The sequence below is a fragment of the Malaclemys terrapin genome, chromosome 8 (genome assembly GCF_027887155.1).
Source record: "Malaclemys terrapin pileata isolate rMalTer1 chromosome 8, rMalTer1.hap1, whole genome shotgun sequence".
Classification (NCBI taxonomy): Eukaryota; Metazoa; Chordata; order Testudines; family Emydidae; genus Malaclemys; species Malaclemys terrapin.
The window spans coordinates 2988372-3014658 of record NC_071512.1 but is presented as its reverse complement, the minus strand read 5'-3'; the positions used below and the strand labels follow the sequence as shown (position 1 = coordinate 3014658).

At 47.6% G+C, this 26287-nt stretch overlaps 1 protein-coding gene across 1 annotated transcript in view; it reads right to left on the bottom strand.

Annotated features, from left to right (window-relative positions):
* ADAM19 (ADAM metallopeptidase domain 19) overlaps positions 1 to 26020 on the bottom strand; it is a 46335-nt gene extending 20315 nt beyond the window's left edge. The window contains exons 1-6 of the mRNA XM_054037380.1: positions 25834 to 26020; positions 24079 to 24155; positions 18936 to 19006; positions 6979 to 7057; positions 5419 to 5495; positions 82 to 274 (exon numbers count right to left, since the gene is read on the bottom strand). Coding sequence (XP_053893355.1) covers positions 82 to 274; positions 5419 to 5495; positions 6979 to 7057; positions 18936 to 19006; positions 24079 to 24155; positions 25834 to 25927 — 591 coding nt within the window. The 5' untranslated portion in view covers positions 25928 to 26020. The remainder of the gene's footprint in view (positions 1 to 81; positions 275 to 5418; positions 5496 to 6978; positions 7058 to 18935; positions 19007 to 24078; positions 24156 to 25833) is intronic.
* Positions 26021 to 26287: the final 267 nt, after the last annotated feature.

The window sequence follows — 26287 nt, the reverse complement described above, 5'->3', positions numbered from 1 at the left end:
GGCTGAACCTGCTCAGAGGTGATGACCCACACCCTGCCGCATGTTGCGATGAGTGCCCTCGCTTACGTGGTACACACTCACCCTGTGATGGTGTGCTGTGGCCCGGCCCATCAATGGGTTGAGCAAGTGTGTAGTTGTGGGCTCTTTGTGAAGATATCCACAGGTCCCCCTGGGAAGCCTCAAATGTTCTGATCTGTAGATCAAGTGTTGATCCTGGCTATCGGGGACCGGCTCCAAGATGTAACTGAGATTGCTGCTCAGTACTATAAGACCACTGTGGAAATAAGAAGCAGTGAGAGAAAGGACAGTTCAGTGGTTAGACTAGGGTCCAGAAATCCAGCATTTAATTTCCGGCTCCGCCACTGACTTCCTGTGCGATCTTGGGGAAGTCACTTAGGCCCAATGCCACTAACTTTCACTGAAATCCTTTGACAATCTGGGCCTTAGCTTCTCAGTGTCTCTGTTCCCTGTCTGTACTCTGGGGACAATAGGGGAGTTGTGAGGATAAACACATTAGTGACTGTGAGGTGCTCAGATACTGTGGGAAAGGAAGCTAAATAAATACTTCAGACAGGGAAATGATGTTACCAATTAATAGAAGAGCTTGTTGAGATTTTTTTTGTCTAAAATATTGTGCACCAAGCGGCTTATCAACTGAACCACAAATTTGCTAAACAAGAAAATGTTTTGTTTTTTTCATCAATAGAAATTTGAGGTTTTGGGTTATTTTCCTCCTTTGCCTCATTTCCTCAAAGTGGAGGAAAGGGAGGAAAAACTTCTCTCCCCACCCATCTCTCCCTCCCCCGCCCCATTTTCTGGTGGGCAAAAAGGGAAGAGAACCCAAGCCAGAAGCCTGTGCATTTTGAACCAAAACCATGTTTTTCATTTTGTTTCCCTTCATGAAAAAAAAATGTGAAAATTTTCAACTGCAATGTCAATTGTAAGGGGTTTTTCCCCCATTTCTCCCCCTCACAGAAAATACCATTTTCCAACCCGATCTAGTCAATAAATACAGAACTACAGCCTCTCTGGGATGCAATCACATGGGGGCTGGGAATGTCAAAGGTGCCTGGGAGAAAAAGGCATCCAACTTCCACGGTCTTTCAATGAGAGTTGGGCACCTAATTTCCTTAGGCTCCTCTGTAAATACCAGCCATGATCAATACATTGTTTGTCACGTACCCGTGTGCCTTAGATAATCATTCTTAGGGCCTTTTTGGCCAAAGTGGGTAAGAATTTATTACCCCCTAATACAAATGGAGAAATTGAGGTTCAGGGATGCAGGTGAAGCAAGGGGAGGGCCTTTTGCTATTCTTCTGCACAAGGATGAATTTCACCCAGGCTGCTTGAAATTATACTGAAGATTGGAGAGAGACAAACTGTAACACCACTGCTGGTACGTAACAAACCATGTTCCGAGTAGGCTAAGAGCTCCTATTTTTATCTCCTTCATGCAGGTTTAATTTCATTTCAGCCTTTGAGACACTGCAGGGGTTTGCAGTGATACAAACGGAAGCCAGGGAGCAACACATCCTTAGCACATCCCATGCAGGAATTCCCTGCCCCCAACTGCCCAGGTCGGGACCCACCTCTGGCCGAGGCTTCTTCTGCCAGCTCTTTTGGTCTGTGCTTCCGTGCATGGCACAGTATGGGAGGGGAACTAGCGCATCCTATTTAGCAAAGTGAGTGGCCGACAGAAAAGAGGTATCAAAGAACATAAATCATGTATATGGCCAAGGAACGCTCTTTCGTTATAGTCTGGGGTTGTATTCGGGATGCTCTCCGCGAGCGGGACGCGCTCTCCAGATTTCATATATTAGAAGCCTGTTATTTTCACTTATAAGCTACTTGCTAGAGCAAGAGTTTCCAGGCGACCCCTTTCAAGCAAAGTAGGGAGCCATTGTGTGGCGCTTTGCCGCATTTCTCCTACAGCTCTTCCCCCACAAGCCCACGCTGTGCAGTGACTCAGGCACGGCTCCGTATTTCCAATACCAGCCAGGAGGCAGTTGCCCCTTTGGACAGAAGCTGCATGGGATGCTTAGCAGATGCTTTCCCCAGGCCCCTGAAAGGTGCATTGCAGCCATACCAGACTCGGCGCAAGATGGAAGCCTTTCCCTGAGCCCTGCAGCAATAGGAATACCTGGACAAACGGAGCAGGCTTTAGAAAGCAGGAGAGGAGCCCAGTCTCTCGTATTCCCAGTGCCAGAAACACACCCCATGTCGCAGAGTTATTTTAGGTGCTGCAGAGCAATGCCAAATAAAGCTCACCCGTAAAAAGGAAAAGATCCAGGTTAAATTCTGCTCTCGTTTACACTGGTGTTAGCCCAGGTTAATCAGCAGGGGTTGCCCCTCCGAAAGCAGCATCTGGTCCCATTGACAGATGCCCAGGAGGAATCCACTGGTGGGTCGCATAGCTGGGGAGGAAGGGGGGTCCCACTGAAAGCCTTGCTTCAAGCTTCTGCTTCTACTGCTTCAATGCAGGCCCCATCCTCTTCTTTAGTTCCTCAGACACAAGCCCACTGAAGCCCTGCTGGTACTCATGGTGTTTGCTCACACAGTGGTTTATTACCACATCATAACTAATGAGCTCACTTCTGCATAAGTTTCTACGGCCCTGGTCCTGCAAACACACCTGCATTAAATTTTAAGCACGTGACGAGGGGCTAGAAGTTAAGCACGTGCATGAGTATTTGACTGATCGGGGTCTATGTTTGTACAGCACCCAGCACCAGGGAGCCCCAGTCCTGATCAGGGACTCTTCGTTTTCTAGCAGTAACACAGGTCAACAGCAAAACCTTAAGGGCCAACATCCGAGAATGCAAGCAACCCTTATGAGCACCCCCGTTTGCTAATCACAAACCCCACCTTTGCAGGGACAAGCAGGTGTTCGTGTTTGCAAATGGGTAACTGCTCCTTTACGTGCCCTATTCTCAGACCCTGCCCCATCCCTCTCTCACACATCTGTAGAGATTGCACAGCCCTCTGAGCGTCACCCTCGACCTTAAAGGAGCCTCCTTGCTGTTCGCGCCGTCACTCGCTCAGCTTTGTGCTGGGAAGCTGCCGAGTTTTGTGGATGAACCAGCAGTTTATCCAATTCGGAGAATCCATTTCAGTCATTTGCTGCCCACTCAGGCTGTGGGGCTGTGCCTGCGACCGAGGCACATGAGAAGCCAAGGGTATCTTCATCCCTGGCTCTCTTTAGAACATGACCGTATTGCAGGGGCCTGTTACAAACTACAGAATTACCCCCAGGCCGTGTTGCTCCAGGGGAGCTTACAGCAGGGTGGGCGTCCAAAGAGGCTCCCCCATCTTCTTGCACTCCATGCAGTGATGGGATATGATTGCAGGCCTTCCGTTCCACACAATGGGAGCCATTCTCCCTGTCAATCGTCAGGGCACAGGACATCCCGGAGAAGACAGGGTCATGCCCCCCCTCGCTCTATTCTTTGGTATTTGTACTGCAGTAGCAGCTAGCAGCCCCAGTCTCAGACCAAGACCCAATTGTGCTGGGTGCTGTGCAAACACCGAGTGAGAAGATGGTCCCTGCTCCTAAGAACTTAGCCAACAAAACCAGCCAGGTGCTGCATGCTGTACCCCGTGAAGAGGAAAAGCAGGGAGGACGCTCACCCACTGGCAGTTTGGCTTCACTGACTTCAGCTGGTAAATCGAGGGTCACAGGATGGGGCCCTTTCTATGGGGCGCCCCCACACATGTGTCGTGCAACATCAAATCGCTAAAATCGCACTAAGACAGTTTCCTGGTGGAAAGTATAACGACTTCTGGAGGTTTGCCTCTTGCAAGTACATTTTTAACAATACTCCTAGGTGCTACGTTGCCGTTCTCCCCACATTGTAACAGAAACCTCGTTTGTACTATTGTAATCAAGGGCTGATGGAAGGATGTTTCCCATGTGGATCTGTTTTTCTCAACTGGCCTTTTTCCATGCAGCAGGTTTGGAAAGGCTCCGTGTTTAACGGGGTTCTTTGCCCAGTGGAAGACGTATAGATTTGGGGGTAGAATGGCTCTGCTTGAGAGCTCTGTAGGGAAAGTGAAAACAGATGTGTGTGCTCGACTTCCCTACATCGTTATTTAGACCAGTGCAGCACGATGATTGGGGCGCAGGGCAGCAGGACTGCACACGTTAGACAAACTAGAGCCGTTTCCTCTGACGCTAAGAATAAAGCTCCTGGAAGAATGTGGGATAAAACAGAAGTAGGGCACACCTGTGATTTCTTCTGCTTTTTTATAGCAAGTGGATTATTTATTGCAAAACACAGGTGGCCACTTTGTCCTGTTTATACCACCAGATATTTCATCTACATTGAAAGCACTTGAGGTTGTTAAGGGTTTTTTTTGGCAAGGCCTGTTTCCTGACAGAACTAAATCTCTCCAGCCCGGCTTCCAACCAGCTTTCAGCTGGAGTCGATTGCAAACAGTGTCCTGTTTATAAACAGATGTGAAGTATCTTAACTGAGAGCCTTCAAGTGCATGTGATATTTAGGGTTGCCAACTTTGTAATATTTAAAAACCGGACACTCCAGCAGGAGTGCCGAAACCTCCCCTGCCCCACCTCTTCCCCCAAGGCCCCACTCCTGCCCCGCCCCTTCCCCCTGAGGCCCCACTCCCCATTTGCTCCTATTTCCCCATCCCTCCATCACTCACTGCTTTTCCCCTCTCCCCCTTCCTCACTGCGTGGGTTGGGAGGGACTCTCCTGCAGAGCTGGGGCGGGGAGCTGCAGCCGCCCGATGCAGGTAGGAGGTGACCCTGACTGAGTAGGGGCTGACACAGGTGATGACTTGGTCCCTCCCTACCTCCCCGACCCGCAGTAACTGGACGTTGGGTGTCCAGTTAGTAGATCTGACTGGACACCAGCAAGTCCCCTTTTCAACAGGATAGCTGGCCACCCTCGTTGTGGGCCCAGATCCCCAGCTGCTGTAAGTGAACGTAGCTCTGTTGATTTCACTAGAGCGATGCTGATTTACACTTGCTCAGGATCTGGTCTTTTTTCTGCCCAGGACTAAAACTTGTTGGAAATTTGTCAAACACTTTTTCAGTGTGTCAATTCCAACAAAAATTCCTGTGGACAAAATATTCAGAAGTTAGTGATTTTTTACTCAGTTTCCAACCAAAGCGTCAGTTCTGACTGGGAAAAAAAGGTTTCGTTGCGACAATTTCAAAACTTTTCAAAAGTTCAAGTCGAACCATTTGTTGAAGCCGACCCTTTCGCACACAAAGCTTCGCTTTTGACCAATCCACGTTTTCTGGCCAAAAACTTTTAGTTGGAAAATTCCCGACTAGGTCTAATGCTAACAACCTAGCCAGGGTGTCACATGAGGGGATGCCCGGAGGCCTTGGAAAGGACGAGGGGAGGCCAGACTGTCAGATGCTTGTTTTGTCAGGGCTTGCTTGAATCTTACCGTAGCCCTTTGCACGTGCTGAGTGTGACGCTGGATTGTTCCAGGCCTCGCACAACACCATGGTAGAAGCAGTGGTCCTGGAAAGGAGAAAGGAGATTGTCAAGGGAAGGAACAGTTTGGTGAGTTCTTTTATTGTTGGAGGGTGGAATTTACTCCTGGGCAGAAAGGACCAGTACAGGACCTGGGTGCTGCTAAGTCCCACGTGAGCAATGAGAGAGCCTTTAATTCTCTCTAGTACTGTCCCTTCTGCCACCAGGTGAGACTTTAATGCAACAACAACAACAACAACAACGACGAACAGTGGTCCCCTGATTCAAACCTAGCATCTCAGCTGTCATAACATGGCCTTGTGGACATGCATGAACATGCTCTTCATTGCTAATAAAATCTAAGGTGCTGTAACGTCCCGAGGAAGCTTCACAGATGAGCCGACCGGGCTTGATCCGAAGCTTGCTGAAGTCAATGGGAATCTGTCTGTTGACTTCAGCTGGCGTTGGATCAGGCCCTGAAGAATGTGCTGACCTCATACTTTAGTTCTATAAAGGGTTATATGTTATAGACCGGAAAGTCTATTTAGATGGGCTCATCTCAAGACAAAAGGCAGACTATGGTAAGAACAAGGAAGCCACTCGGGCCAACATGCTGACAGCATTCCACCCCAGCCCAAACTCCTCACCCAGCTGTGCGCCTCCGGGAGGAGAGAGGGGAGCAAACAGTAGCAGGGAAAATGATCTCATCATCTTTATCTTTTAGTTTAAAATTCTAACCAATGTATATCTTTGTGCAACCGCAGCCGAGAGTCCTAGTCTGAGATCGGTAATTCATGATGATTTTTCTGACCAGGAGCCAGCTGGCATGGGCTAGTCGCGCAAAAGGCTGGGAACATAGAAACATGGAGCTCGCACTTTGCAAAGAGCAGTGTCAATGAACCGCAGCATTGGAAGGCAATGGGGCTGAGTCTCCTAAGTCCTTTCAGTGCTTTGGAAAATTCTCTCTCTGCTCTGCTTTATATTTGTTGGGGTGAGCCCAGATTGGGTATTTGGGATCTGGTGAAGACCTTGGCTTTCAGAAGTGGAATACGGTCACTGGAATAGGATACTCAGCTGGCGTTTTATTGGAGTGCTACAACTCCACCTGCGGGCAGAGGCAAACAATCAAATCTGCTCATACACAGAAGAGTTTTGATCCTCGTCAAGGAAAAAGCAGCATTTTCCCCAGGTCTTCGCTTTCAAGAGCTGCAAAGTTCTGCAGAGACTAAAAAGAAACGGCTAGAAGCCGGCACAGGAAGAGGTTTCCTTGGAGATCTCTTCCACTGCCCCACAGACCTAATCTGCAGCATCCATCAGACTGTGCCAAGAACTCATCTGCGACGGGACCACTGACTGGCCAAAGGTTTGGGGATGCAAACAGTTGTCCACTAGAGACTTCTACAGGCTGAGAATTCCAAACTCAATTCACATTCAACCCAGTCCAGTTGGGAACTCAAGTCTCCAGAAAATGAAGCCCCGTCCCCCCTCTGTACCCTCTCCTTGGATTTGCCTGCATGGTCTGCATACTTACTGTGTGGTTGAAAGTGATGGTGTGAGGCCTTCCAGTCTGGGTATAGTGGGTTTCAGTGTAGCCTGGGGCAAAGAGGTGCCTACCAATAGCAAGGCAAAGACAAAAAAAGGACATTTCTTTAGACTTGGCACATTATTATTGAATCATCTCTGCTGGGATATCTGACAATCACAGTGCAAGAAGGGCCTGATCCAGCTCCCGTTTAAATCAATGGAAACACGCCCATTAACTGCAGTGGGTGCTGGATTGGGTCCTAAGGCATTTAGTGTGGGAGTTCTTTGTTATGAGACTCATAGACTTCAAGGCGACAAGGGACCATTATGATCATCTAGTCGGATCTCCTGTGTGTTGCAGGCCACAGCACCTCACCCACCCACTGCTGTAATAGACCCGTAATCTCTGGCCGAGTTACTGACATCCTCAATTCATGATTTAAAGACTTCAAGTTACAGAGAATCCACATTTACACTAAACCTGCAAGTGACCCGTTCCCCAGGCTGCAGAGGAAGGCGAAAAAACCAAACCCAGGGTCTCCGCCAATCTGACTTGGGGGGGAAATTCCTTCCCAGCCCCCCAATATGGTGATCAGTTAGCCCCTGAGCATGTGGGCAAGGCCCACCAGCCAGACCCCTGGGAAAGAATTCTTTATAGTAACTCAGAGCCCTCCCTATCTAGTGTCCCATCACCGGCCATTGGAGATATTTGCTGCTAGTGGTCACAGATGGGCGACATGCCATTGTAGGCAGTCCCAGCATTCCGTCCCCTCCATAAACGTATCAAGCTCAGTCTTGAAGCCAAATACGTTTTTGGCCCCCCACTGCTCCCCTTGGGAGGCTGTTCCAGAACATCACTCCTCTGCTGGTTTGCAACAGTCTAATGTCAAGCCTAAACTTGCTGATGGCCAGTTTGTTTCCATTTGTTCTTGTGCCCACCTTGGCGATTAACTTAAATAACTCCTCTCCCTCCCTGATGTTTATCCCTCTGATGTATTCACAGAGAGGAATCATATCTCCCCTCAGCCTTCGTTTGGTTAGGCTAAACAAGCTATAACAAACACAGAATAAAATTGAATGAAGTGAAAAAAAAAAACCCATGGCCAATGGAAGATGAGTCTTTTGGGGGCAGTCAGTATGGAGCTTTTCTTTGGTACATATTCCACATTCTGCCATGCAACATTTACCTCTAAGGCAGCACTTTCCATCTGCCAAGCCCTCTGCTAACACACCGTCAGAAACAAGAAAGGGGCTAATGGCTTGCACACAACATCAATGCAATCAGAGCATCTGCCAGACCAATATTATATGTCCCCTCTCCCTACCCAGAGGAACTTGAGTGGGGAGAGGTGCGGAAGTTCAAAGGTTAATGGCCATTGACAACTGCATTCAGATCATTTGGTCTCATGAAATACACTCATACGTGTAAGTGCTCAGCTAGTCATCTTCCTAAGTGCCCCTTCAAACCATTTATTAAATGAAATCAGGACAAAGGAAAGCATGCCTGTGAATCCCAAACTCGGCCACTGAATGATTCCCCACTCTGTAGCACTGTGCCCACACGGCCAGGCCCCCCACTGCCACCGCTGTATTTTGGTTCATTCAGAAATCCTGCCTCCAGTTTCAAAAAACTCCAATGGTAACATTTTTTTAAAAATGAAATAAATAAATAAAACGGCAAAGAGTAAAAAAAACTGATGCACCAGCCAGGTTCCTGTGGGACACGGAACAGCACTAACAATAATTTCCTGTACAAGACGGATTTGCAGAGACTTGGGGATGCAATATGAAGAAAACCACAAGATTTCACTTGAGGTTTTTAGTCCCTCTACAGGACAGGGACTGCATGTTGTTATGTGTTTGAGCAATGCCCAGACCAATGGGTTCACTGATCCTCTGGTACTATTAGCACATAGATTCAAAGATTTTAAGCCCAGAAGGGAATGTTTGACCATCTAATCTGACCTGTCCATAGAATTTAAGAACATAAAACCAAAGGACTGGAAGGGACCTCCTGGTTTGAGTCCCGTCCCAGGCTCCTCTGTTCGTGCAAGTCATTTCATCCAGTTACTCCTGTACCAAGCCCAATAACTTGTGTTTGGCTCAAGAATCTCTCCAGAAATTCATCCAGTCTTCAGCCAACGACACCAAGAGATGGAAAACCAACCATCATCGTCTCCAATGAGAATGGGGCCCGTGCCCCTTGTGGTTTGACATTAGGCCATAAAAGTTGTGATCCAAATTCATCATGGTTGAAGCCTGGGCCTGTTCAGATTCCGGGTTTGGGTTCAGTCCAACATGCATTTTGGGGGAGGGGGACCAGCTGTGAAGTCTGGATCCAGCTTGAGCCACAAATTTCCCCCAGGATTGTGGGCTGTCCATGGCTGTGATAAGCCCATCTCTGCTCCTGTTACAATGGAATGGCCCAAGAATGGATTCAGATAGTGCCATTTTACAGCTCGCAAAACCTTCTTTGGCGTAGGAACAAGGCAAAGGTTGGCACCCTATTTAGGACCTGACCCTGTGCTCCTTATAGAGGCAAAATTCCCCCTGAGTTCAACAAGGAGACGGGGATCCTGGGAACGGCAAAGCAAGCTGGATTGCTCTCAGCACTTCACTAGTAAGCATTTGGATTGGGTGCCGGGGCGATGCTGCTGTGACACCGTCTCCTCCTCCGCTTTCGCCCAGATGGCTGAGTTTGCAAAATTAGGAAATAAGACCGGCTCGTGAATGGCAAAACTGAGAAAGTCGCAACCCATCTCCATCTCGGCAGCAGCAAAACAGGGCAGATCCCGACAAAAAACCAGCCAGCCCATCTCTAAAAGCCTGTAAAACGACCGATAGCAGATATTTACAAAGTACCCCTTGCTGTACTGTCGACTGGCTAGGCATCACACTTGGCATCACGTGAGGATGCCATAGTTGGGGACTGTGATATTCAGCCTTGGTGCCAGCTCCTACTCAGCTGAGGGGTTGTTATATTCCAGGCAGTGGAGTTCTTAAAGTGCAAAGTGCAAAGTGGGGTGGGCAGAATGTGCTTGTGCCCTTTTTATGCTTTATAAAGAAGGCCTGATGGGTTGTGGGTTCCACCCTCCCCCAAGTAACAAAATGTAAATGGTTATTTCTTTAAATGGCTTGTTTTTTGACAGGAGGCATACAGGTCTTGTCACTCCTGGAAGACTCTACGGTTAGAGAATTAGCAGGTTTAGGACATCAGAGATACCAAGAAAGTGAAACCTGACTGATTGAATAAAAATCCCTTCCCCTTCCAGAGTGTCTGAAACTCTTTCTCTTGCCCTATATTTAACTCAAATCCTTCTGAGAAAAGCTCGGGCTGGCTTGGTTAAGGATTCAGTCCCGAACCCCTTCAGTTAAGGGATGGAAAGATCCAATCCACCTCTCCGAGTCATCCAAGAAGTGCTCCAGAAAAACCAGGAAAGACCAGAATTCCCAATATTCCTAAGGGGAAAAACAAGCAAAATAAATAAACTCCAGACTTTTCTAGGGGGAGAATAAACCCTGTCAAGTCATCTTTACAAATCACAAAGAAGGAAAAAAAAAACCTCCTATTTTTTTATTCCCCCTTTGCAGGTCTGTGATCACTCTCTCCCCAGCAGGCAGCCCACTAAGACTTCCCTCAGCTAAATGTAAACAGCACTCTCAAAAATGACTTGCAAGTGTCTCATCTCCTGAGACGCCCCGTTCTCCCTCGCCCGGCTGCAATGGAAAATGTTCTTTCATGCCACAGACGAGACTGCCGCTTGCCTTCACGCAGATAATGATTCTTTTCAAGACGGCGAGAAGTAGAAGTCATGTTTGGCAGCGATCCGTTTGAGCCCCATTGATGTCTGGAATACGACTGCTTTTCTCTCTGCTTTCAAACTTCATTGTAGCCCAGCAAAGCTCACGTGGCTTCTTTCTGATGTGCTAATGCTCATCACTGGATACCTCATTATTGGCCCATCCTTCAGTTGTATTGGTATCAGCCATTCCAGATCTGTAAACAGCCGATCATCATAGAAACACCATGCTACGGAAAAACGTCTCCTGACTATCCTAACTTGCTCAGCGTGAATCTGCAAGAAACAAATGTTTCATCACCAAATTGCATTAACTTCCAGGAAATTGCTTCAAGCCGTGTGTTTATGAGAGGCTCTGGATTGTGTGAAAGTCTCTGCTGAGAACTTATGGGGCAGATCCTCAACCGGTGTAAATTGACATTGCTCCGCTTAAGTCAGGATCAGGCTCCTAGCCAGCAGATCTTACATCAGCGAGGCTCTGGCCTTCATTGCCCACTTTTCAAACATGCTTCCTCTGGCACTGTGCAATCACGTTGTGTCAAACTGCCAGCCCTAAAGCTGGCATCACTGTCCCAAAGGCAATCACCCCACTGCAAGGTGATATAAGGCCAGCCAGCACCGGCGCGGTCAAGCTCTTTCTCCCCCTCCGCTGATGGTGTGTCAGGAAAAACAGGGCATGGGTGGAGGAAAGGATCCGTGGGGCTGGGAGTAACCCTCTCCCATGCCGATTCCTGGCCATGGTTTCAGGTATTGGGGCGATCTGAGGCCTGCCTAAGTTAGAGTAGCCCTCAGGCTGCTCTAACCAGCAGAGAGGCTGGCTCTCAGCACCCACACTCACCCCTCCCTGACCTGCACACATCAGCTGCACCCCAGAGCATCCGACTTCCCCGTGCTGGAGCTGGGAGGCTGGCTGGAAAGAGGCTGCTGCTGCCAGTTTTCATTGAACGGACATCCTGGGGAGCCAGGTCAGCTCTGAGCAAGGCAGCCAAGTGAGCAAAGGCCTGGCCCGCTGCCACAATGTACAGCTGTCTTAAAGACGCTGTTCTGCTGAAGACCGGCTTGGAGTGATCTTGGCCCAGTGCAGCTCCGTCAATGAGGTCATTGTTTTAAACAAAGGGCCCATCTTAATGCCACTGAGCTGCTGTGTGAAGGGCCTGCAGGGAAGGCCTGGTCTCCTAATTCAGGGGTGTCTCTGGTTTGCTGTCTCAGACACAGCGACAGGGCAGGTCAAGTAGTCAGTGAATGAGGCTGACGGCATTTTGCGGGAGAAGGCAGCACTAGGTAACGGAGACAGGGCACGGGATGCAGGGAGACCCTGCTGGGAGGCTGGTCCCCGGGGTTCCCTGGAGAGCACTGCCTGCAGCCCAGTCAGCTAAACAGAACAGGGAGGGAATCAGAGGAAAGACTGGGGATGAAAGACTCCCTTCCCTCTTCCTTTTCCTGTCAGATCTCCAAAGAACAGCAGAAAGCAAGATAAACGAATTGCAAATAGATGGCAGGGAAGAAGGCCCCGGGAAGCCCCTAACTGCCCCTGGAGTCAAGACTTGGCAGCACCGGGGCTTAGATAAGACCAGGGCTAGATAAGGGCTGAATAATACATTTGGTGGGAGATTTTCCAAGTCGCCTAGGAAGTTTAGAGGCACATTAATTTAAATGGGAATTGGGGTCCAATCCCTAAGTGGCTTTGGAAAAATCTATGACAGGGTTTCCACAATAAATTGGTCTTCCGGTGTCTTAGAGCCAGTAAAATATTTACAACAAGCATAATCGACTAGCACAACCCTGTGTCGTGCTGGGAACCTTCAATGACCAATTATCTCAATGGGAGGTGCTCAGAAATGATATACTCAGAGGTCTTCAACTAAGATTGGCTGGGCTCCAGTGGACGTCCATGGTTGTCCTTTGAGACGGGTGGGTTCTTCTAATGAACTAAGTGGAGCTAACAACTCGGTTGAGGATTGTGATACAATGCCGTCAGTCTGGATGGGTAGGTGCCATTTTTAAAATAAATACAAATATTTTGGATGCATGAACACAATTTTTCAAAAACCAACAGGCCACAGATCTCTTGTGGGAAATGTCAGCTGTTTTCATTTTGGTCTAGAGACCGACCGTAGCGAGTCTATAACCGGATTGAGAGCTCTGAATTTTTTCCATCCCTCTCTCTTTGCAAATAATAATAAATCTGCCCAAACTGATTGCCAAGAACATTTTGGGGTGGGAGGGATTCGTTTCCCTGTCAGGGTTTCTACATCAGATTTGTCTGCATTTGGGGGCTATTCCTCCTTTCACAGAGTGGAGCTACTCCATCGACTGCAGCAGAATCACACCGGTGTACCAGAGGAGACTTTGACCCCTCTTCTCTGGACACTTTGCTAAAATCGCCCAACAGAGTTTATTGTGAGAAACTCAGCCAACCCTTCCCTCTAACATCCAGCCTGGTAGTAATATTTGTCAGGGCTGCTTTTTGACATCCAACTGCAACGGGAGAGGAAAACAAGTAAGCCCTTATGTAAAACCTGACACATTTTCAAAGAGAATCATAGACTATCAGGGTTGGAGGGGACACAGGAGGTCATCTAGTCCAACCCCCTGCTCAAATCAGGACCAATCTTCAACTAAATCATCCCAGCCAGGGCTATGTCAAGCCTAATCTTAAAAACCTCTAAGGAAGGAGATTCCACTACCTCCTTAGGTAACCCATTCCAGTGCTTCACCACCCTCCTAGTGAAAAAGTTTTTCCTAACATCCAACCTAAACCTCCCCCACTGCAACTTGAGACCATTACTCCTTGTTCTGTCATCTGGTACCACTGAGAAAAAGTCTAGATCCATCGTCTTTGGAACCCCCTTTCAGGTAGTTGAAAGCAGCTATCAAATCCCCCCTCATTCTTCTCTTCTGCAGACTAAACAATCCCAGTTCCCTCAGCCTCTCCTCATAAGTCATGTGCTCCAGCCCCCTAATCATTTTTGTTGCCCTCCGCTGGATTCTTTCCAATTTTTCCACATCCTTCTTGTAGTGTGGGGTCCAAAACTGGACACAGTACTCCAGATGAGGCCTCACCAATGCCGAATAGAGGGGAATGATCATGTCCCTTGATCTGCTGGCAATGCCCCTACTTATACAGCCCAAAATGCCATTAGCCTTCTTGGTAACAAGGGCACACTGCTGACTTATATCCAGCTTCTCATCCACTGTAACCCCTAGGTCCTTTTCTGCAGAACAGTTGCCTAGCCATTCGGTCCCGAGTCTGTAACAGTGCATGGGATTCTTCCGTCCTAAGTGCAGGACTCTGCACTTGTCCTTGTTGAACCTCATCACGTTTCTTTTGGCCCAATCCTCTAATTTGTCTAGGTCCCTCTGTATCCTATCCCTACCCTCCAGCGTATCTACCACTCCTCCCAATTTAGTGTCATCTGCAAACTTGCTGAGAGTACAGTCCACGCCATCCTCCAGATCATTAATGAAGATATTGAACAAAACCAGCCCCAGGACCGACCCTTGGGGCACTCCACTTGATAGCTGGAATCCAAGGCTCTTTGCTAGTGCTGGTGACTCAGATGCACACGAAGACTGGAACCTGCACATCTCACTTTCTCAAGGCCCTTTCCTCGGGTAACGAGAACACGTTTGTTGCTCTGGCAAAATAGGCTTGGAAGGGGAGGCGACTCTCCAGCGCTGAAGGTAAAACGCAGCTGCCTGTTTCAGAGTATTGAAAAGACTCCTCTCAGCCAGGTCAGGGACATTTGGGGTAGAAGAGCCAGGCAATGAAGTCACGGCTGCAGCGCAAAGTCAGCACCACGTCCTGCTGCACTTAGCAATGGATAACGCAAACATATCAAGAGGAAGAGGAAAGGAAATGGATTTCCTGGCTGGGAAGTCATGCAATCACTGCAGCCAGGGAACAGGTAATTCAGAGGGGTACGTTCCTTTCTCTCCTCCCCCGCCTTACAAAGAAATCACTAACCAGCCCAAACGAAAGAGGAGGAGGAAGAGCAGCTGCATGTCTCCAGGTGCCAACTCCGTTTTCCTAATGGTAAAAAAGCCCTTCGTGAGCCCAGCCGAGCAAATGCTTCCTGCCCCTTGCCTCCATGCCACCGCCCCCCATTCCTTCCCCCAATGCAGGAAGCCATTAGATACAGATAATGCGTGGACACTGTGTGGAAGATCTGGAATATCCTTCCTGCTGGGAGGTGGACAAACCCCTCTCGGTCAGCAGTCACTGAAACCAGTACTGTAGCGGCAGGAAATGACAACCAACCAGTGACCCCCAGCTTCATTATCTGACAGCTCAGAGCATCAGATACAGGGCTCCCTTGTTATCAGACACGGAAATGGTACCGTTTAGAGGTGGAATGTTTTTGCTTCTGAGGTAAAAGAGTCTAAAATTAGATTTCTCGGTTGGGCTGGGAGCCTGTGAACTCTGTCTATGCTAGGAGAGTAACTGCTCTCAGCCAACCACTGTACATTTTGGCTTCCATTGCATGGAATTGGCCTTGCACATGGTTAAAAATGCCCTTTGGGGGCCTGATGCCGTTCCCCTCATTCAAACAAGATGCTTCCTGGGGTCAGTGGGAGCTTTGTCTGCATTAGGAATACGTGATCCAACCCGCTGTTCCCAGCATGGTGCTGTAGCTGCACTACAGCCAACCAGGGGGCAGGACAGGGGCACCCGATCTGACAGAAAGCTACGAGGATAAAGCTACCAATGGTCTGAAAGGCACGTCAGAGCTGCCATATGCTATTGTGACTCCCTCCATGGCTCAGAGGGACTCAAGCATCCCTGGCTGGCCACTCCCCTGGCAGCTTCAGGCTGAAGTGTGGTGAGGAAGGGCAGGACCCATCACTGATGGTCCTCAGCATAGGTGGACATCTAGGCACCAATCAATCCCCTGCAGTGTCTGGCGGCTTTTCCTGTTGCCAGGTGGGAAAACAAATTACTCTCAGATGTGTACAACAGAAGTATCAGCTGTTCTCCCTGATAGAGAGGAACTTCACGGCATGCAGACCTGCTACATGATCAGAAGGGACCATTGTGATCAACATTTGTAGCTTCTCCACTGCACCTCCAGTACACCCCTCTTCAGCTCAAAGCTGGTTCTTATTAAACAAAAGTCCCTTTAAAAAAAAAAAAAAAAAACTCTGTTTTCATCCAAGGTTTAGAATGCAGATTCTTCCATTCCTAAGCCACAGCCAAATGTATGATTGCTCTTATAGGCATCTCTCCATATATTTCTCTCTCCATGCAGTCTTGGACTTTCCAGCCCTGCAGCTGCAGGACTTGAGCGTTTCAATGACTTATTAAAATAAAAAGAATTAAATGGCACTAGGGGATATTCTCTTGCTATTGCTCAGATTTTATATGCTATGGCCTAGATTCCTCTGGAACGAAATCATGGTTCTGCCTTTTTCATACTAGCAACACCAACAAAATGGTGTTATTAGTTTCTAACGCACAAAGCCTGTACTCAGGTGTATGGAGTCCACAGTCAGATAGGTGCTGAGTTTATTACAAACTAAATGATAATGTAGCATGTTAACGGGAACAGATGCAATATCCCCTGGTTTACATCTCCTGGGGATGAGCACAATGTGCTCTTCATAAATGTGAAATCAAGGACGTGGCACAAACATTTCTGCCATGCAACACAACCGTTGCATTCAAAACCAACAGCTCTGTCATAGGCACGCGCCAGGGACAAGAGGAGGCCTCATTCTTTAACGCTTGCAAAGGGCTGGAGATTCTCAGATAGACGGCGTCTTATTAGAGCATCCACAACATTCTTGAGGCCCCCACTTCTTCTGCCTGCTTCATCGTTCCTTCTTCGCTGCTCTTGAATTCCCCTATAACTCGCTGAAATGACTTTGAAAGTGACATCCAAACAACGGCTCTGTTCTCAAACACTTCTCAGCTGCTCATTGGGCCAGTATCCCAATAGCTGTCCCTGAAATGTATGTCTTTTTGCCCGTTCTCCTCTGGGTCTCGGCTTCTGTCTCTGACTATAAGCCTGAGCCTTCACTCCGTGCCCAGGAAAAACTCCTCTGAAGTCAGTGTTAAAGATGATTTTGTATGCTCTATATTTTCTATGTACTGTGTTTTTATAAGATCTGTTCAAATAGTAGGACTTCCTAATGCCATCTGTGTTTATTAATCCTGGTAAGCCAGCATGCTCCCTGATGGAAGGGTATGTATGTGTATCTTGCTGAATGAAAGCCTTACCTCAGGAAGTAAACACAATAGCAAATGGTGTGTGAGCCTCATTCTGTTTACGAACACATGCCGAGAGCCAGACCTCTGATGGAAATAGCACAGCACAGTTCCCAGGAGGCACCCGGAGGTTATGTCATCATACGCTGAATTAACCTGTTACTTGGATTTCTGACAGGACTCTGCTTTTGCCAACTCCTCCTGGACTGTGAATAAATTCATCTCTACAGTACTACAAAGCACAAATGCTGCAATAGGTTTAAGACCCGACAGTCAAAGGAAATAGACCCCAATGGTGGTGTCCTATCTACAGTAGCAGTTAGATAATTTACAGCATTGCTTCAGAGATCGCTACTGCTCACAATTGCTACACTGTTCATTTTGCTTCTGTAGACAGGACTTAGCTAGGACTGGCAGTAGAGTTTGGTCCCCTCTCTATGCGTTGGTACTTTCAAAGCCCAAAGATGTTGATAGGTGGAATATTTATAACATTTTCTGTTAGCACAAGTGCAGAATTGGCTCTGCAGTGTCTTCAATGCTGAAAGTCCGAGCAGCTTGTCCTTAGGATATAGTCCTTCACAGAAACCCCTTCCCAGAATCTACTTTCATCTGATTTCGGATACTGCCTTACCCCATGCCAAGAGAAGCTGGGCTCCCCTTCAAACTATCTCGCAAATCAGTTATGTTCGTTTGTCACCATAAACACGAATTACAGTTGTATATCCATATTGCGGCATTTCCTTGCACTCTTAGGGAAGGAGAAAAGTGATCCTAGGTTTGACTGGTATGTCTGCACTATATACTTAAATAGGGTAAGTAGTCTTATTCCAGGGTATAAATACATTAGTGGGTACTAGGAGAAAAAACACTCAACTGGAACTCACTATATAAATCTGACACAGAAAGAAATCCAACATCAATGGATTAAAATTGGCAAGGGCCAGCTATATAAGAAAAGTCTTGGCTGCTCTTCCACCATTAGAATCTAATCCACTTGCCTGGCAAAGGATCTGGTATAAAAAAGTAGCAAAGAATCTACATCCAAACTCCAGCAGCTAAATCATCATGCCTACCTATATCCACTGGTACTTCATTTGGATACAGTATTCTTCTTCACTTCCTATCCCAAACTACTATGTACTGTTCCTGTGTGCTGTCAACCAGCTGCTGTGTTCTACCCCAGAGGTGGCGGAATTTCTGTAGTCAGTGCAAGTGAAAACATTTCTTTAGGCCACTTTAGGATGAACGGCATTAGAGAAATATAAGTTTCACTGTCATTCCTCCTAAGAGACCTGGAGTGGAATCCCTTATGAGTAACATAACAAACAAAATCCACATTAGAGCTTTTTACTGATAAAAAAAACCACTGAGCCATTTGGTGAACAATCCAGCTCACTAGCATCAGGTAAAGAGTAACAAGAAATCATTGTCTAGTTAACACAGGTACTAACTGTTACATGACATGGGTTTATATACTGTGGGACAGATTCCCAGCTGGCATACATTGACAGAGCTCCACAGAAGTCACTCTACCAGCTGAAGGTCAGACCCAGAGTAGTCTTATCATGCACGAGAGCGGCACGCATTTCCCCCACTCAGAGTATGTCTAAACCACAGTGGCACACTACGGCGCAGCACAGACGTTTCCTACATTGACAAAAGGGGATGGTCAATTGATATAGTTAATCCACAGCGAGGCTGAAGGAAGAATTTTTCCATGACTCTGACTGTGTCTACGGTGGGGGCTTAGGTCAACCTAACTATGTCGCACAGGGCACGAGATTTTTCACAGCCCTGAGCAATGTCGCTAGGTCAATCTAAGCTTTAGGTTTAGACCAGCCCTTAGAGTGTGAGCCAAAGTGCAGTGAAGCCAACAGGAAGAGCTCTGAATCAGCTCCTTATTCATCACCTTCAGGAGCAGACGGCACAGGGCATACAATGGACAAGCACACTTACTCATTCTTCTCAACATCCAGGAGGAGCTCTCTCCCCTCGACTGTCATCTTGACTTCGGCTTTGAATGGGTGCTGCATGCAACAGAGAAACTGCCCATTACACATACAGCGCGATCATTGGGAATACCTAAGTGTTCATCAACACGGCAATTACTTTGTTTGCAAGTGCAAACCTCCCCTTATCCCACCCTGCAACGGTGAGCACATCTCCCACCTCAGCTGTGCCTAATAATGCTCAAGAGGAACGATGTGTAGTTACTTCTTTGGAAACATGGACATGTCCCATGCCTTGGTGCCCAGGGAATGCTTGGTCACTGGAAAAACATCCTAGCACGATTTGCCTGATGCAGAGCTGTGTTTACACTATTTCTTAGCAGATGGCACTAAAACCAAACTGATATCTCCTACCTGACCCACTCCGAGACACATTTATTTTAATGGTGAAATATAACCAGCATCCGTGAGGATCTATTTTCATAGCACCCCAAGAGAGTTTGGTCCCCAAATCCCACTGGCATTCCCTGGGAGTATGATGCCTAATTCCCATGGCCTCCTTCGAAAAATCCAAGCCCTGCTTTGGATGGTAGCTCTAGTACTGGGCCCTGTCTACAATGAAATTTGAAACGGTGATAGCAATTTATTAGAGAATGCCAGGACTTCGTTTAATAACACGGTTTTGCAAGCCATTTCATAATAGAGCCTGAAGCAGCTGTTCTCAAACTGAGGCCCATGGACTTCCTGTGGCTCACGGAGTCCTGCTTCATGGCCTGCAAAAATTAAACCCAAGCAGTGGGGAATTGGGTTGCTGGAGGCAGAGCTGGTCCAGGAAAGACGCTTTCTTCTACAAAGTGAAGTGTTGGAGAACCACTGGTTTATAGCATGCACAATTTGTATAAAGTCTCCTGCCCAGAAAAACTATTCAACATATACTGAAACTGCAGCCCCGCTGGTCTACAATATATGCTAGACACTATAGTCTACCTTTCTAGGATGTACTCAGAGACATGGTTCTCTATGAAGGTCCTAAGATCATTTCAAATGTCAATATAGACAGGTCCAAAGATCAGGGGGTACGTCTATATTTACAGTATACAGATATATAGCTGTATTTAGGTAGAGCAAGTTATGTGTATCCCTAGCTTTAAATAAATGGTAGGGCTGGAAGAAGACAAACTGGAGGTGTGCATTGTACACAGGTGAGGCGTGTACACCTGCTAGGCAGGATGTATTACCTGAAAAGTGTTCCCAGTAACCACTACATTATAATTATTTTCATTATTAGGCAGATACAATTAAAACACAAAGGGGGAGGGGGAGAGAGATCAGGGATATAAACTATACCCAAGCACCTCATTACTAGATGTGTCTGCTATTACTGACTTATTTTTCAGTACAGTATTTCATTTTTATACTAATTCACATAAAGGAACATGGGCCCGTTCAGCGCAGAAACAGAAACAAGTTTTAAATGATCACAGAGCTGATAAAAATTAGCTGCTTCTTAGCAGAAGTGGTCTGAAAGGTAAAATGTAAGTTGACTCAGTACAACTGAGAATATTAAAAGATTTTCTCAGTACAACTGAGGATATTACAAGATTTTCTATTAAGGGAAGTTGCCTCCTAAGGAGGCACGAAAGGCTGCTCTTACTCGATTAATTGTAAGATAAGGAGTTATTAAGAAATAAGAGCGTCAGGTTATTTCCTCATCTGCCTTACTCAATGTGCAAGGGGATTTCATACCACCGACATCAAGTGAAACCATAAGAGTATTCTAAAGACTTGCTTGGCTGAAACATTCTGTCAGTCAACGTGTGTGTTCAGATCCCTTTGTGTTAATCCCAACTCTAGTGTCAACTAAAAATTTTTTCTTTCATATCCACGTAGCAGGTCTTCATTCTGATATTCTGGTCTTCTGCTAATCCTGTGATTATGGAAGACAATGGGAGTCTTTCCTTGGCTTCCATGACTCAGGCCATTAGATATTATATCCAGCAGACAACATTGGTTTGTAATTGCAAAGGGCCAAATTCTGGTTTCATTGGATCCAAGCTGCAAATAGGGTGACCAGATGTCCTGATTTTATAGGGACAGTCCTGATATTTGGGGCTTTTTTTTTAATATTGGCTCCTGTTACCCCCCCACACACACACCCTGATTTTTCACACTTGCTGTCTGGTCACCCTAGGTGCAGGTGCTCAGCACGGGTCTATTGTTGAGCTGCTAAGTGAGACACGGCACAAACACAGGCAGGTTTAACTGTAGCTCAGAGCCTTGTGTGTCACTGAACCTCTCCATACAGTTGATGCTGACAAGATTTTCCCTGCCCCTCCCATCCCGTTTTGTTTTTAGGGTCCTGTTAACAGTTGGACCCGAAATATACTAGTTGTAACTGCTCATGCTTGCTTGTTGCTAGCAGGGTTCTTGAATCCAATGAGAATTTGCCTGAATAAACATTGACGAAGGATCTTAGGATCTGACAATTTGTCTAAGGGTAAGTGCTGGTCAGATGCCCTTGTGTTCTTTGTGGACAGGTCTGTGATTAAGAATAACCAAATACCTCCACAATACATTAAGAACATAAGAATGTCCATAATGGGTCAGACCAATGATGCATGTAGCCAAGCAGCTGGTCTTCCAACAGTGGCCAATTCCAGGTGCTTCCGAGGGAATGAACAGAACAGGGCAACTTATTGAGTGATCGGTCCTCTGTCGTCCAGTCCCTGCTTCCGGCAGTCAGAGGTTTAGCATCACCCAGAAGGCAGGATAGCATCCCTGATCATCTTGGCTAATAGCCATTGATGGACCTATCCTTCATCAACTTATCTAATTCTTTTTTGAACCCTGTTATAGTCTTGGCCTTCGCAACATCCTCTGGCAAAGAGTTTCACAGGTTGACTGTCATCGTGTGAAGCAATACTTCCTTTTGTTTGTTTTAAACTTGCCGCCTGTTCATTTCAGAGGGTGAGCCCTGGTTCTTCCATCATTGCAATGATGTTATTGAGTGAGATACTGTTTGGCCTGATCCTGAGAGCAAGTTACCTACCATAGCTCCTGTTCATCACATTACACTATAAAAGCTTCCCAGAAGTTCTCACAGTATTGACAAAAAGAACAGGAGTCCTTGTGGCACCTTAGAGACTAACAAATTTATTTGAGCATAAGCTTTTGTGGGCTACAGCCCACTTCATCAGATGCATGCAGTGGAAAATACAGTAGGAAGATGTGTGTATATATATATATATATATATATACATACACACACACACACACACATATACATACACACACACACACACACACAGAGAACATGAAACTGATCACTCTCCTTATAGTGTGTATGGTGACACCCATTGTTTCCTGTTCTCTGTGTGTATATATATCTTCCTACTGTATTTTCCACTGCATGCATCCGATGAAGTGGGCTGTAGCCCACGAAAGCTTATGCTGAAATAAATGTGTTAGTCTCTAAGGTGCCACAAGTACTCCTGTTCTTTTTGCGAATACAAACTAACACGGCTGCTACTCTGAAACTTGTCATAGTATTGAGTGATTCATACCCTGGATATGCCAAGGCTGTAACTACTTATATCATTAAAAAGAGCCTAAGGATAGTGGTGAAGGTTCCTCTCCCTGGCTAGTTCCCATTTGCATTTGACCTTGCGCTGTAGTTTTGGTTAGAGTGGTTACTAAACTCTTCAAGGGAACCGGCGTGTGTGTGCTGAGAGGAAGAAGGATGGTTTTGTGGTTAATGCACAGGACTGGGACTCAGGAGATCATGCTCTACCACAGACTGCCTGTGTGACCTTGGTCAAGTCACTGAACCCTTACCTCATGGGGTTTCTGGGAGGCAAAACCCAGCCTGAAAACCATCACTCATGTGAGCAGCCTTTATTCTTGAGAGGACTCCCCATGATATCCATGGGACACTCACCTAGGGGTGCAGCATTCAGGCCCTGACTGGGAATGGACCATTCCCCCTAGATCTGAACATGGAGAGATGCAGAGGAAGCAGGTGAACCTCCCTCCATTATCCTCCTCTGCCTTCTACCTCTGGAGACTTGTCTGAGGCTCCAGGAGAGGGCCAGGGCGTGTTTCTCATCCTCCCTGGCACCCAAGGGTGACTCCGCTGAGGAGGCAACACAGCCCCAAGCTGCATTACCCTTTCCATGGCCCTCACTCTTTGCAACAGAGTCCGCTTCATGGAACGCCCTGAGATTTGCTGCTGCCAAAACAACCCTGTTAGTGCGAGTCTAATGGAGCTGCCCTGCCAGACACTGTGGGAGCCTGTTGAGAGCAGGTGTGAAGGCACGGGGCATAGGGATCCAACAGATCACTGGGTGTTGGAGCTGGATGCAGCTTCTTCCAAGAGGGAAAACCTGCCTTCCCACACCTGACTCAGATTTGGAGCAAACTCCCAAGGAGACCAGCACTGAGTTATCCTGCCTCTGGGCCTCCCTCCTTAAGGTTTTTGCCACTGGAGGCCACAGACAGCCTGTTACTGTTATCATTGATGGGTGTGTTAAATGGCTGCTGGGCTCTTCCCCTGAGGCAGCTGCATTTCAGTGGTGGGTGCAATCTTAATACATAGTCTAAAGGGATCCTTCATAATGGAAAGTGATATAGCATCAAGAGTTATTTGTTATTATTGCTCTGCAAGCCAAAGCCAGGGTACTGACTACGCTCTGTCTCCAAACCTGGAGCACACATCCGCCACAAATGCAGGGCAAGTCTGCCTCCGTATTCTGCCCAGCAATGGCTCTCTGGAGGTAGGATTCCAGCTTGGAGCTGAGATACTATGCACAGAGAGCAGTGCTTTATCGGCATTGGGTCCGGGGATCTTACCGGCAGGTCATCCTTAGCCCCTCTCTGTAGCACTCCCCTACGGCACCATATGCCAAGCGGGTACATAGCAGCCTATGAGTTTTGGGGAGAGTCCAGATCACAGCAAACAGCTCCTCTCTATGCTGATGTGTTTTTTTATATGTTCCTATAGCCTGCATGTGCCTCCAGTGACCGGGATCTGGCCTGAAGAATTTAAGAGACATCACCAGATCCAGTCAACCATTTCGCACCTTGGGAGAGAATAGTTGAAAAAAAAAAAAAATTAAGAGCACCTTTCCTGTCAACGTGGTCATATGACATACCTTCACGCTTCCTGTGGCTTTCCACTGCAGCGTTATTTCTTCCTGGTACAGCTGTGGGCCAACAGTGTTGTTTTCTCCTGGGGAGCACAGACAGTTGCTCAGAATCAAAACTCCACTGCAAAGCCCAGTATTTAAAGTTTAATCCTGCCCCATCAGAGACAATGGGACTTAATGGAACAGGGTCAGAGCCTTCAAAAGACAGCATATAAACAGCAAAAAGCAAGAACTGTTTGAATTATTTGGCCACTAATGTCTCTAAATACACTTAAGTACATTGTTTAATATTAGCAGCAGAAAAGATTTTCCTTATAATTTTTTACATCTACATTTCGGAAAGTCCAGACATATGCAAGCACAGGCATTGATCCAGCAAAGCACTTAAGCATGTGCTTGAATTTAAGCACACGAGCTATCGGATTGATTTAAATGAGGCAGCGCCTATATTTAAAAACACGTGCTGTGCTGGATTGGGGGCCGTGTGCTCAGCTCCTCTCTGGATCAGGCCTGTAATAAATATACAAACCATGGATAAGTTCAGCTGGACAGAGCAATAATTGTTGAAGAGGATTTTTAAATAGGAGTTTAAAAAGACACATTAATTGCTGGAACAAAGATGGAGAAACTCCCTGAAGCACTTAAATAATTCTCTTAGTTTGAAACTTATGGGCATGGCCAACGTGTCCAACAACCACATAGCAATGCCCAGTGATGCTTTCCCCTTGAAAGCAGGTCTGTCTTTTCTTTCCCCTGAGACAAGGCCCATGTGAGGTAATATCTTTCATTGAACCAATTTCTGTTGGTGAAAGAGAGAAACTTTTGTGCTCCACAGACCTCTTCTTCAGGTCTGGGAAACAGAATGGGGAAAGACATTCTCATGACATCTAAACTCATCGAGTTCTCTTTCGCTACTCTTCCAGACCCCTTCCAGCCGATTTGTATCATGGAATGCTTCCCCAAGTAGAGTGAGATGAAATACATAATTTGCCGTATCTGTCTTTCCTGCATTTGACTCGGGTGTAAAAGCCCCTGGTGTCAAAGCCTTCACAAGACACTCAGAGGGTAATCCACTGGGGACAGTGACAGCAAGTGGAAGAGAATCTTATTCTAATAGCCAGCTTGAAAATGGGCTGAATTCAGTCCGCCCCCAACCCACCAATCCAAGATTTAGGACCCTGTGATTAACCGCCAGTTAAAAATGCTCCTGGGTTTAATGAGACAAGGCGGGCGAGGGACTCTCTGTTGCCGAAAGAAACAAGCTCTTCTTGCTGGCTAATGTCTATCCCAGCCTGCTGACCCGCAATTAGGGCTGTCACCCATCCAAGGCGATCATCGCTTTCCTGCGGAGCTGGGTTTTTGCAGCTGGGAGTGTGTTGCAGGGAGAGAGGGGAACCTCTGCCATTCCACGCCGCTAGAAATCCCCAGGGCACATCCTGGGGATGGACCCTGGACCCAGCAGCAGACAAGACATTGCTGATAACCAGGTATCCCCCAATCCCAGGATTTTCTATAGGGGCAGTGCAGCCTGCAATGCGTATTCTCTGGGTGTTCTTGCTGATTTGCTAGGACGCTGGCTGCGCGATCCCTGCGGCTAACCCTTCTGTTCAGAGGGAAGGTGGGGAAGATACAAAAGAACAGAGAGAAAAGAGGGGGGAGAGGAGGTACATCATCATGGCCAGGAGCCGGGTTCGAATAAAGCCCCACCGGTTCACCCCACCCAGGGTTCCCACCGCCTGGCATCTTCCCCCGCGGACTTACCTCTCCAGCCGGCTGCCTCCAGGGCGGGGAGAAACCGCAGCAGCAGTAGGAAAGGCGCCGGGGAGCCCCAGGCTGGCCCCGCAGCCCCAGGCATGGCTCCGCGGGGCGGCTGGCACCCTCCAGACCCGCCGGGGGGCTGGCAGAGGCTCCCCGCCCAGGCTCGCTCGGCGGCTCGCTGCAGGCTCGGGTTCCGCCCGGCGAACTGGCGGCCGCTCAGCGGGCAGGCGCCTCTCCCCACGCACAGCCCGGAGCCAGCCCCCGAGTCCGCCCAATGGGGGCGTCCCCCCCTCCGCCAGCCAGACGGGCCAGAGATGTCCGGGACAATCCGCCGAGCTGCGCACCCGGCCCCGGCACGGACTGCACCTTGCGAGCTCGCACAGCGGCTCAGATACCCTCCCAAAGGCAAAGCATGCGCAAAGGGAGCCAGGGGTGTCTTCCCGAGTCTGCAGGCAGC